The sequence below is a fragment of the Molothrus aeneus genome, chromosome 12 (assembly GCF_037042795.1).
Source record: "Molothrus aeneus isolate 106 chromosome 12, BPBGC_Maene_1.0, whole genome shotgun sequence".
NCBI classification, from domain to species: Eukaryota; Metazoa; Chordata; class Aves; order Passeriformes; family Icteridae; genus Molothrus; species Molothrus aeneus.
In genome coordinates, this window is record NC_089657.1 from 274,947 (window position 1) to 286,161 (window position 11,215).

The 11,215-nt window shown below is 40.1% G+C and overlaps 1 protein-coding gene across 7 annotated transcripts; it reads right to left on the reverse strand.

Annotated features, from left to right (window-relative positions):
• Window positions 1-453: 453 nt before the first annotated feature.
• Window positions 454-4,140, reverse strand: TRH (thyrotropin releasing hormone). Of its 7 annotated transcripts, none has more exons than XM_066558339.1 (4): window positions 4,021-4,140; window positions 3,879-3,931; window positions 2,803-3,011; window positions 454-1,939 (listed from the first exon to the last, which is right to left on the reverse strand). In XM_066558339.1, exons 3-4 carry the CDS (start codon window positions 2,993-2,995, stop codon window positions 1,362-1,364), a joined length of 771 nt encoding a protein of 256 aa, XP_066414436.1. In that variant the 5' UTR covers window positions 2,996-3,011; window positions 3,879-3,931; window positions 4,021-4,140; the 3' UTR covers window positions 454-1,361. The 7 variants fall into 7 exon arrangements, with proteins under 7 accessions (XP_066414436.1, XP_066414433.1, XP_066414434.1 ...); XM_066558336.1 differs by having other exon boundaries at window positions 2,803-3,017; XM_066558337.1 differs by having other exon boundaries at window positions 2,803-3,065.
• Between the last annotated feature and the right edge of the window lie 7,075 nt (window positions 4,141-11,215).

An 11,215-nucleotide genomic window follows, 5' to 3' on the forward strand; every position in this document is an offset into this window, starting at 1 on the left:
TGATGGAAAATATACTCATTTGTTTGTAGAAATAACATTTTAGCAAAATATTGATGTGCTATAACCTCTTTGAATGTACAAGAAGTGATATGAGTAACACAGTGTGCTCAGTAACTGCATATCAATTGCAAAAAGCAGTAAATATTGTTTAGACCCACAAACAGGAAATCAGCTTCTTGTCAAGTTCCCTGTGAAGTGTGTGACACAATTGATGTGAGTTTAGCCTAGATGCATAATTATGTGTGTCATACAGGTGAAAGATCTTAAAAGGGAGCCTATCATCCTTCCACTTCAGTAATGAAATAGTTTAAGTACAAGCATGTGCTGACCACCAGCATGCAAGGAGATTGTACATAGAAAAATACCCTTTGTTGTTATTTTATTTAGCTTGAGTTGGTTGTATGTTTTTCACATTATTGCAGTGTGTTTGCACAACCAATAAGGACACCAGAGTTGACTATTCTTGTTTATTGAATAACTCATATCAAATAAACACTTTTGGAAGTCTGACCACAGAAAGTAAAAGCATTCCTTTGAGAGAAGAAAAATCAGAAATCCTCACTGAAAGAGACAGATCTCTTCTTGCTTTATTATTAAATGCCTGAGGAGAAGGCATGATTTCAAGTGGCATGACTGAAGTGTGGACACACCAGGGTGGGAGTTCTTGTGTGGGCTGTACACAGTCAGGGGGGGTCACAATGTGTGCTTGAGATGTTCAGGGATGCATTAACCATTTGCACTCTGTAGCCTCTTAGGTGAAGAGGGTTTTCCTGTGCCAGTTCCAAGACAAACTATGAAATCACTAATTTATTTTGTTCCACTTGAAACTGTTCCTGTCTCTCTATAGTGTTTACTGTCTGGACAGATTGTAGTGTACAAGGACTCAGGTGTCCAGAACGTTATTATTTAGAACTGAAAACCTGCTCTATTTAATTTTGAAACAATTGCCATATGTTCTTTTTTCTTCCTCACTATTTACTGATTGCACTGATGTGAGAGGAAACCATATAATTATTCTACTTCAGTAGCGTCAGAACAGAAATTTAAGAGCCTGTTTTATTCATTTAGGAACACACAGCTGGATTATTTTGGGGTCTGGGCTCCTAAGAAAATAAGCACTCTTCCTAAAGTTGGGAAATTGAAGATTCTCAGTACTTGCCTGTTCCATTCAGATGGGTCCTTTAGTTCCTTTGCTTTAAGTGTGTGACAAAGCCATTAACTTGGATGGGAGCATTAACACACTGAAAGGTAGGTGCAGAGGTCAGCAGCAGGAAGCCAAAAAAAAGTGAACGGGATGTTTTGGTGATTTGGTGATTTTGGCAGTTTACTTCACCAAATGCAAGTGCTACACAATTATTTTCTCATTCCTCTGTTTCACTTTCCCATGCTGATCTCTTTCCTGGGTGCTGACGCTTTTCTTCTACCCTGTCTCTGCTAACATCTTCTACTAAATCAAGCAACAAGCTGCCTTTGTGACAAGTGAGTGACTCCTGAAAGTTGCAGGGACCTGTGTCATCTGAGCTGTCAGAATTCCAGTACCTTTTTCCAGGATGCTGGCGTTTCTCACCATATTCGTCTACCTCATAATTCCAGCCTCTTTTGCTAGGACGGTGGTGCCTGTACATCGGATATCTTCTGCCTGGATGTTCTCTTTTGGATAACTCATTCATGTAGGTTAGCTGTGCCCTAGGGCTGTAAGCAAACTGATCCAACAGTGACTTTCTGCTGGGAGGCTGTTGCCTTTTCAGCTCCAGATAGACATCAAGGTCATCTTCCATCTCCCTTTTTCCTGGGTGCTGCCTCTTCTGAATGTCTCCATAAGATGTCTCTTCCTCAACATCTCTTTTTCCAGGATGCTGTCTCTTCTCCAGGTTACCTAGGTACTTTTCCCCAGGGTGTTGTCTTTTGGAAAGCCCTTGTAGCAGAGGGGCAATTGATTCTGTCCAAGGAAAAGAATATGGTTAATGAAACCCCATAATCCTCCCTAAGGAAGTTGTAATAGGAATTTGTGGAGCAGGATCATAATCTGTTGCTTTTTGAAAGCCAACTCAGTATTTCCAGCTACCAGTCATAACACTATTAGTATATCTTACTCATTCTTAGGCTCTTTTTATTATTTCAGTGCTTGGATCAACACAACCAATTCTCAGCATTGATGTGAAGAGGGAGAATGGCTTTTCCTGTGGGCACTTGGGGCCAGCTCGTCTTCCACTCTGGAAAGACCCAGTGCTCCTATTTGCTGGAAGGCACCTCTGTGCTGTTTCTTGCAATCCCTGAGTCTGATCTTCCACTGCTGTGACAACTGGTAGCAGAGCATCTACAAGGTGGGAGATGTAGACACTGGAGCAGCCTCTAGCATTCCCAGCCGTGGAAAAAGCCTGCCTCTGTTAAGGGATAGGAACCAGTGAATCAGGGCAGTAGGTGAATGGCAGCACCCCCACCTCGAATTTACATTAGGTACAGGGTCCACAGCTGCAGAATGCCCTTCATGGGACCTCTTAGAGCTTCCCTAGGGAAGTACCTGCTGGACAAGCAGGTTTTCTGTGACAAGCTTCTAACCTTTTCATTGTGCAGCAGCTGCTTAGTGATAGTACAGCCTTTCCTGAGCAAAGAGATCTTAGAAAAGAAAGCATCTGTGAAGAACTGTCTGTCAGTGTATTGTGGCAGCCCTCTTATCCTTCCCTTCCCCTTAGTTCCAGTGCTAAGCAAGAAGATTAAGACCTGGAAATCATACCTTGGATCTAATAATCTCAGTCAAGTGCTATGCTATTACCAAATGGGTGTCCCCAGTGATATATGTACCTTTATTAATCTCCTCCTTTTCAGCTTTCTTGAGGACAGACTGAAGAATGAGGCTTTCAGATCTCTGAAGGATGTCTTCCAGGGGACTTTTTCCCATGTTCTCACTCTTGTCTGGAAGGAGATGTTCCCCATTGAAGCAAACACCACACGAGGTCAAGAAGAGGAGTAGCAGGGGCAGCTGGATGGATGGCATTGTGGGACAGGGGTTCCTGCAACTTCCATTGGACAGAGAACAACAGGGGAGGAGGATGGAGCAAGCAAACCTAGCAATAACAGCAATATTTCCAGACACTGAAAAACAAACATGGCACTGCTGCAGGGATTGAAGTCTCTTAGGGTCTTTCCTCGTTTCTGTTACTAACCTCTCAGTTTGTTTTTTATCCTTCAAAGCATCTAAATTCTTCATAATTAAAACCAGGTGGTTGTTCATTTTTCTGGCAGAATAAATATGATATGAACTTCCTGAGGCATGGGTGATTCTGACAAACAGTGATTTTACTCTGCCTTCTGTCAAGAGGCAAACATAATTTCCTCCTTGAACTCTGTATGCACAAGGTGTAGACATCTATACCTGCTATCTCCATCAGGCAATTCCCTTTGCTAAGAGTTATTTTTAAAATGATACTGAGATTAGCAGCACTTCCATTCCACCCTTAGTTAAAGGCAAACCTAAATAATCCACTAGTTTTTTGCTATCTTTTTCCATACATTTAAAGTAGCCATGTGCTGGGTATTTGTCAGGCTAAGAAGACAGCTATGCTCTGTGTGGCAGGGAGATTTCTTGCATGGAAACAAATGAGGGAAGTACCTTAAATTTTTTTCAGAAACATAATAATAATTGTATCCTCTATTACCTCTTGCCCAGATACCAAGTGTTTTCCTATTTCTTCTAGCTAGCACTGAATTCCTAACATGCTTAGGGATTTATTTTACAGTAAGCAGAGTTCCTTCAGTAGAATGGAATACCTCTTCAATACTACTGTAGCAGTCATTTATCTTATATCTTCAGAACGTAAAAGAAATGCACAATTTTATGAAGTCCTACAAATTTCCCAAATAGAAAATCAGTTCATTACCTTTTTTATTGGCAGGTTTTTATCAGTTCTGATCAAATCCTTGAGTAACAGCCCTAAGAACATCACATAGGCAATTTGACTCAGAGCAATCTTTAGACAGAACAGTAAAATCTGCTAAAAAGGAAATTATTTGATAAATTACCTGATTTGTAGTTTCAGATTTTTGCTTGATGCATCTGCCAAGTCCTTTAAAGCTCAGGTTTGTGCACCTGAGCTTCAGTTGCCCTTTTGCTGCTGCAGGCACACGGAGTGTCCAACAGAAGCGTTGCTGTGTGCTCTCTGCAGGGCTCACGTCTCTGTACTTATAGTCTACTGCCTCTGGACCCTGTATGCAAACAGCTCTGAGGTAATTGAGGGGATATGATGTGGGGTTTTTTTTGCTTTGTTTTTGTTTTTTTTTTTTTACTGCTCTCAGAGAGCTGCATTTTGAATGCATTTAAGATTCACACAGTTATCTGCTGGCCTCCATAAATCCATGCTCGGCTCCCCGAAACCATTATTTTCCCATTCTCTAAAGAGATTATGTTGAACTTTATGTAACTCAGCATAAAGAAAAGGAGGTTTTCTTTGCTTAACAAAACTAAGCTTGTTTGTCCTTTATTAAGCAAGTGTTTTGGAATAAAAGCAGAGAGGTAGGTAATTAATTAGGCTAGGGAAGAAAGACAATGGCAAAAATGTAATGGATTAGATTTAAATAAGTGTATACCCTGGGTTCTTATTCTGAATGACACTATACAGTTTCTGGCTCACAGTTTCTGGCTCACAGCTCCATATTTTTTTGGCATAGGCTTCCACAAAAAGTATTTTAGAATATGAGGTGCATAGCATTAAATATTAAAACATGTTTATGTTGCTGCTATGTGCCTCAAAAAGCATTATACTATTGTGACTTGAAATAAGACTCCCTGTCTTTAACCTGTTGTCTACTTAACATACTGCTCCACACAGCACTGCTCGTGCAGGGGGGGACAACTCCTTGGCATTTCCTAGGTGTAGTAACTCCATAAGGTCTCTCATGTACGACACCTGAGTTTAAACAGTTACTGTATTGCCCTATGAAAGTGGGCATTGATGAAGTGGGAAACTGCCTGGTTTCATTCTCCTTAAAATCTGCTTCTTGACACACTTTTGAGCTTACTTTTAGAGAACATGTGTAAAGCACTGTGTTACTATTACAGCCCCATGCAAAGCTCTTCAGCAGGTGCAAAATTATATTCACAGTGCAATGCCCAGGACTTCCGGTCTGGCCAGCTTTGCCTCTTTGCTCAGAGTTATTTTATTGTATTTTGGACTCACTTAGTAGTTTTAATGCTTTGTTTAAAGGAAGAAACTTAAAATTGAGCACCTCAGAGAGTTGGGGTTTTTAATGAAAAATGTCCTTTTTCTATTTCACAGCTGGAAAACTGTCTGATTTTAGTATGATATCCTTTCTTTTAGAGTTCTGTTTTGCTTTTTTCCAGCTACATTTTTTCAGTTTCATTTCCCCTACAGATGATTTTTCTATTTAAAAGATTTCTGGAGGTTTGTTTAATGAGTGTAAAAGTTCTTTCCTCCCCCTGACTGCACAATTACTCATGGCACTGAGATGAATTCATGGGTAGGAAGGAGAGTTTGTTTCCTCAAACTCCAGAGTGTTCCAAGCTATACTTTTTTGTCTTGTCACAAATACATTGACACCCCAGACTTGCCCAGAGCTTCTGTCAGCACAGGGTTTGGCTCCCAGTCCACATCTAAGTCTGTGGTAGGTTCTAGAATTGCACAGAGATGTTGAACTACCACATTTCACACCTAAATACAGCATTTCAGCATCACTGTGATCCTCAATCCTTTGTCCAACTGCTGTATTTTATCACAAGTGCATCAAGTCCCTTGAGCTTTTGTGTCAGCTCAGTTGAGGAAGTTCCCAAATTTTCTTTTAAACGTTCTCAAGGGCACCCCAGCTTCTCAAGGTGCTTCTAAATGAAAAAACTGGGAGGCAGATAACTCCTCCAAAACCAGAGTCAGAGCCATACATGTGATCTGTGAGGACTGAGGTCTCCCATACTCCCCTCTCCAGCTTGCGTGTTGCATGTGTTGCTGCAGTCACTCACCATGTGGCACCAGGATCCTGGTGCCTCCACTTGTGCTGAGCACTTGTCCAGCTCAGTGTTGGTGTTGATAGCAATGGGGCCTTCACATTGGGGCTGTCACTGGGCACAGAGCTGGTCCCTAAAAAGATCTCAAAGGGGAATAATGAGGAAATCTGCTGCTAACCCTAGTTGCATCTCTGTTTTAAAGAATATAGATGTGTTTTGTACAGTTAGTCAGCCATGAGTTGGGCAGAAAGTTCTCCTTGGCAGATTTTTGAATTTCTACATCTTATTTTGACTGCCTTGCTCGTGTCACTGTCAGAGATAAGTAACTGAAGTACATTGCTCATTTTTAGTATAGTCATCCCTCCAGGAATCCTGAAATATGGAAGTTGTTATGGGAACTGCTTTTCTTTTCCTATAGGACTAAAAAATACTCTTGTTTGGAATCTATGGCTCATTGAATTTGTTACCAGTTTCACTAGGAGACGCTGAATTTTAAGTGGTTTGCCCTTTGTCACAGATCCGTAGTTTTAGAATTAGGAAGTGAGACCAGAATCTGTTCTGGTCTAAAGTTAGCCTTCCTTTATAGAAAATAGGTTTGGTTTCTGGTAGAACCTCACAAGACACACATCTTTCTCATTTAAAAGGTTACCTACATGGCTTTACTTCTGTGTGCAAGAATGAGAGAAATACCTTCACTGACTACTTAAGGCATCCCATTAATTTTTATTAACTGTACACTGTCAGTAGGACTGTAATTTTGATCTTCTCATCTCTTTAAATAACTTTAACCTCTTGGATATTTCCTGAATTGTATTTCTTGCAATGACTGCAAATCTAAGCTGTTCTGTCTGAACTTCCTCTTGTTAACAGTGCTGTGAATTAGGAATGACTTGTTTGCTAACAGAAATGAGAGTCAAATCAGATATTTTGTTTTCTCTGGAAAATGTAAAAGCACAGTTTCTTCATATCACTCCGCCCGGTTTGTTCCTTGATTGAACTACTCAGGCAGAAAATTAGGGAGATGGATATCAGTAATAGGTGGACAATTCTCTCTTTCCATGTGATATCTTAACATGATCCTTCCTGCATAAGAACAGGTAAATAGTTTGCCCTGGAGGAGGATGTATTGTAGTATTGTATTTTTGTGAGAGGTATAATTCCAGCTTTTCTTCATTTTGATTTTAATGACATCGGAGTGCCAGAGTATGTACAGCCACAATGATCTTTAGATGGTATATTAGACCCATAATATAGTTTTACGTGGGAGGCAAGCCTTCAGGAGTACAAACCTTTCTTAGGCCCAAGGAAATGCATTCATGTCTGAAAGTTTGTCTCTCCTCTTAGAATCAAAAAAGGACTTGTGATCTCCCAGAACTGTCAGCTTTTCATGGCAATAGATGTCACTACAATAGAAGATATTATACCTAATCTACAAACCTTGTATTAAATATTAATAATTAATGGAGGCAGAGTTTTAACCAACTTCTATCTGCTAGAATAGAATAGAATAGAATAGAATAGAATAGAATAGAATAGAATAGATAGTCCCCAAAATTCATTTGCTAAGTAAATGGACCTAGACAGTTCTGAGTGGATGTAATGACACATGAAGGAGGTTTTTGAAATGCAGCCTACTGTGGTCACCACCAGTATTAGCAAAAAAAAAAGATCCCTTTGTGTAAACGTACCCAGCCAGGGGGCTTCAGATGGACAGCAGATCAGTTTATCATAGCCCAGCTGGTTTTGCTGCAAGTCATCACAAAACCAAAACCCTTGAGGAATAATAAGGACAGCTTTCCTATTTGTTTTCATTAGCTGTGAATATAAAATCTAGGAAGGAAATGAAGGTAACTCGTCTATCATGTTCTCTTTCTTCCAGCACTGAGCCCCCACCACAGTACTTCTCTTGTTGCCTAGTGCAAGAGTCTGTAGTGGTAAACACTTGTTTGTGATGTAAGCTCTGCAGCCTTTTGGGGCTGAGCTTTAGTTGCACCCAGGTGAAGGAATTGGGCTGGAGAATCTGGTGAAATTATTAGAAGCTCTACTGGCTGATGTTGAATGGCACTTGAAGCATGACCTGAACATGGTAAGGATGTGTAAAGGATTCCTTTTGAAGGCTGTGTAACCTTCAATTGACACCTCCTTGTCAAAAATTCCAGAAATGGCAAAACCTTTTGCTCTGACTGTAAGGCCCAGACTTTCATAGTTTTGCAAACATAAAAGTGTTGAAGCCTAATTTTTTGAATTCATTGAAACTAATAGAAAACCCTTTGAGGAAACTTAATATATGGAGAGATTAGGCCTTCTGTTTTAAATAATGAGTAGGATGAGTATTGAAGGAGATTGAGAACATTTATTTCTTTGTGAGGAAGCCCTTAATAGAATTACTGAGTAAATTCCTCATGGAACACATACACAGCTCTCCTCATCAATTTCAATCCAAAAAGGGAACTATTATATTAGAAGGAAAGGGCAGTATCCCACATATCATTAAAACTGTTGCCAAAAGGTGTATAAATAACATGTTGCTTGTCTCGGCTAAATAGTTGTATTGTTCATGAGGAAGCAAACCCAAAGCATTATGACATTAATGCCACATATTGGTTAAATGACAGATTTTTCAATATTAAACAGCATATTAGGCAGCCAAAACTTGACAGGCTTAATTGTATATTTAAGAGTCAGACTAACTCACAGTTTATTCTTTCTGGGAGGGTGGCAGTTTGGAATTAAAGATCTCAATAGATTCATTGTAGTGATTCTTTATTTTGTAATTATCTCAACAATGTTTATGCAGAATTATTTCTATAGTTTTCTAGTCAAGTGAACCCTGTGATTTGGGAAGAAAATTGCCATCATCAGAAAGAATATTTCTGTGCCCTGATTCTTGTTTCAGTCACAGTCCAGGATCTTTCAAAACAAATGTCACTTACTGAAACAGACATGGCTCTATGCCTCCAAGCACCAAAAAAACCTTCCAGCTGCCCACCCTGTTGTTTTTTCGCAGCTACTGATGACAAGACTCAAGATCTTGTTTACTTCCAACAGTCATCAGATGAAGCAAATTTACAGCTCAGTTCACCTTGCCAAAATACTATGTTTGAACTGGGGCAAGTTTCATCATATAGCAAGAATAGATTTGGGGAAATTTGATTTAGAATGGTAGAAAACATTCAGCTTACTTTTCAGAAGCAACTCTGATTCACACTGTGAGGTAAATGGCAAAGTCAGTTGGATGGTTGTAGATAGAAGATCACTACTTCCATAGAAATTAAAGAAGTGACATGGTGATGTGCTTGCTCTGTGCCTGTCCCTTACACTCACTGCTAAGACATACTAATTATGACAGAGAAGCCATAATTTGGTGTGAAGAGATGAGGTAGAGTTGCTAAGAGATTTAGTGTTTGGCACCAAGTGTTTGAAAGTGCTGATTTGGATTTTGAAGTCCACAATCCTGAGCTTGCAGCCAGTACTCCTGTCCAGTTCACCAGAAGCAATCAGCAGAGAGCATATTTGGATAGTCTGCCTGCCAGTCCTGGCTGGTACAGTTGTCAGGTACAAGGCTCCAAAGCTCCTGAAGGCTTGCCACAAATGGTGCATCCCCAGTGATTGGGAATCGGAGAGCACAAGTAAGAATAGGATGTAAAAGCAGAATGAAAAGTTCCAGACATGTTCCTTGTGCCTCACTGTAGAACATCATCCTCTCAAAATTTAGATATTTCTATAGCAGCTTTTAAAATTAAAGACGTGTATATCTTATTGTTGCATTTGGCTGTTGTAAAAGACAATGTTCAAAGTTCATTTAAAATTATTCTGTAAAGTGACCTCAAGCCTGGCTTTAAGGATGCAGCACAAATGTGATTTACCCTTAACTTGTATATGTTGATGTGCTAAGAAAGGGAAATGGGCCCGTGGCAGGACCACCTCAGCAAGGCAGATGTGTTTGTGCCTATCTATACACAACACCTAAGAACTGCTCTTCTACTGGAGAAGAATCAGACGTAGAGAGGAATTTTGAACAGGAATCTGGTTTAACTAACAAAGTTAACTTCTGGTACCAGTCATGCCAGCTGATCTGGTTGAATTAGGTAACAGTTCAGGTGTTGCTCCTTCTCCTCAGGCGTTCCTGTCTGCCTGTGATGATGAATGTGTGTAATGCTGGATTTTACTTATGAACTGTTCCTGTCTATTTTGTCTAGTACCTTTGTCTTTCTTAATAGTTACTAAGTTATTTGGTCTACTCATTTTTTGAGGGCTTAAATTTGCTGACCATGTTCCTGCAGTAAGAGTAGACATTTTATCTTTTCAGCTACTCATTTTAGGAGTCCTGTAGCACAGCAACAGTGAAGATCAGAATCCTGTTGTCAGAAGTACTATGGTGAAGTAAAATCTGAAACTGTCTTCCCAAGAGAGTTAGAATTAAATCTAGGTGTATATGCATACATCTCCATGTGCACGTAGACCTATCAAACATCTACACGTGCACCTGGAGGTGTATGAAATGATGAAGCAAGAAGGTGGGGTAATCATGTCAGTTGCGTTGGCCATAAATCTGATCTTTCAAGAGTTTGGGTAGCTGTAAATCAGCATCAAGCTAATCAGGACCAGGTTAGAGTTGATTTGTGAGCTTTGCTACAGTGTTGAAAAAGGATGTGAAAGAAAGAAGACAGTCATTTTATCCTGGCATGAATTTCCTCCCTTTTGTAAGAAAAGGCTTATAAGAAAGCTGGTCACTTGCCATTACCAGAAGGTTAAAGACGTGCAGGTTTTGCTGTCTGATTCCAGCACAGGCCATTTATAGGAGGGTCTTAGCAAATATTAATGATATAGTTTACTGTTTCTAGTATTGTCCATCAGTCTCACTGTGTCTGCAGGGCACATGGCTACAGGAATTTTTATTCCTGTCACTTGCAACCATTACTAATGATACCAATGAAACTGGAAGCTCTTACTTAGAATCCAAGCCTTCACTGTAGCAAATATATGGATTTATGGCACTAGAGGTGTGGCTGGAAGTCAACCGGGAAGTGCTACTGCCTGTACTTGACTAACCACAGAAGCCACCAGAGATCTGATATGCTACCATATCAGATGTGTGCCTTCTGTAGAGCACGGTAGGTTGGGAGTTCTTTCCTTGGTGGATTGTGTGAACTAACTGGTTAATATGAGGGAAGTTTACGGAGTACTCAGTACAGAACTGCTCCCTTGCTCATTGTGCGCAGTCATTTAGATGGAGCTTGATGTGCGGCTAAGAGACTTGGA

What these genes read in the sequence shown, in the direction of transcription:
- TRH (XM_066558341.1), bottom strand. Translation starts at nt 2,995, where the DNA reads ATGCCATCCATCCAGCTGCCCCTGCTACTCCTCTTCTTGACCTCGTGT. An exon ending in AAAGGAGGAGATTAATAAAG is followed by an intron (nt 1,940 to 2,802) that starts GTACATATATCA and finishes TTCCTTGGACAG; the next exon opens with AATCAATTGCCCCTCTGCTA.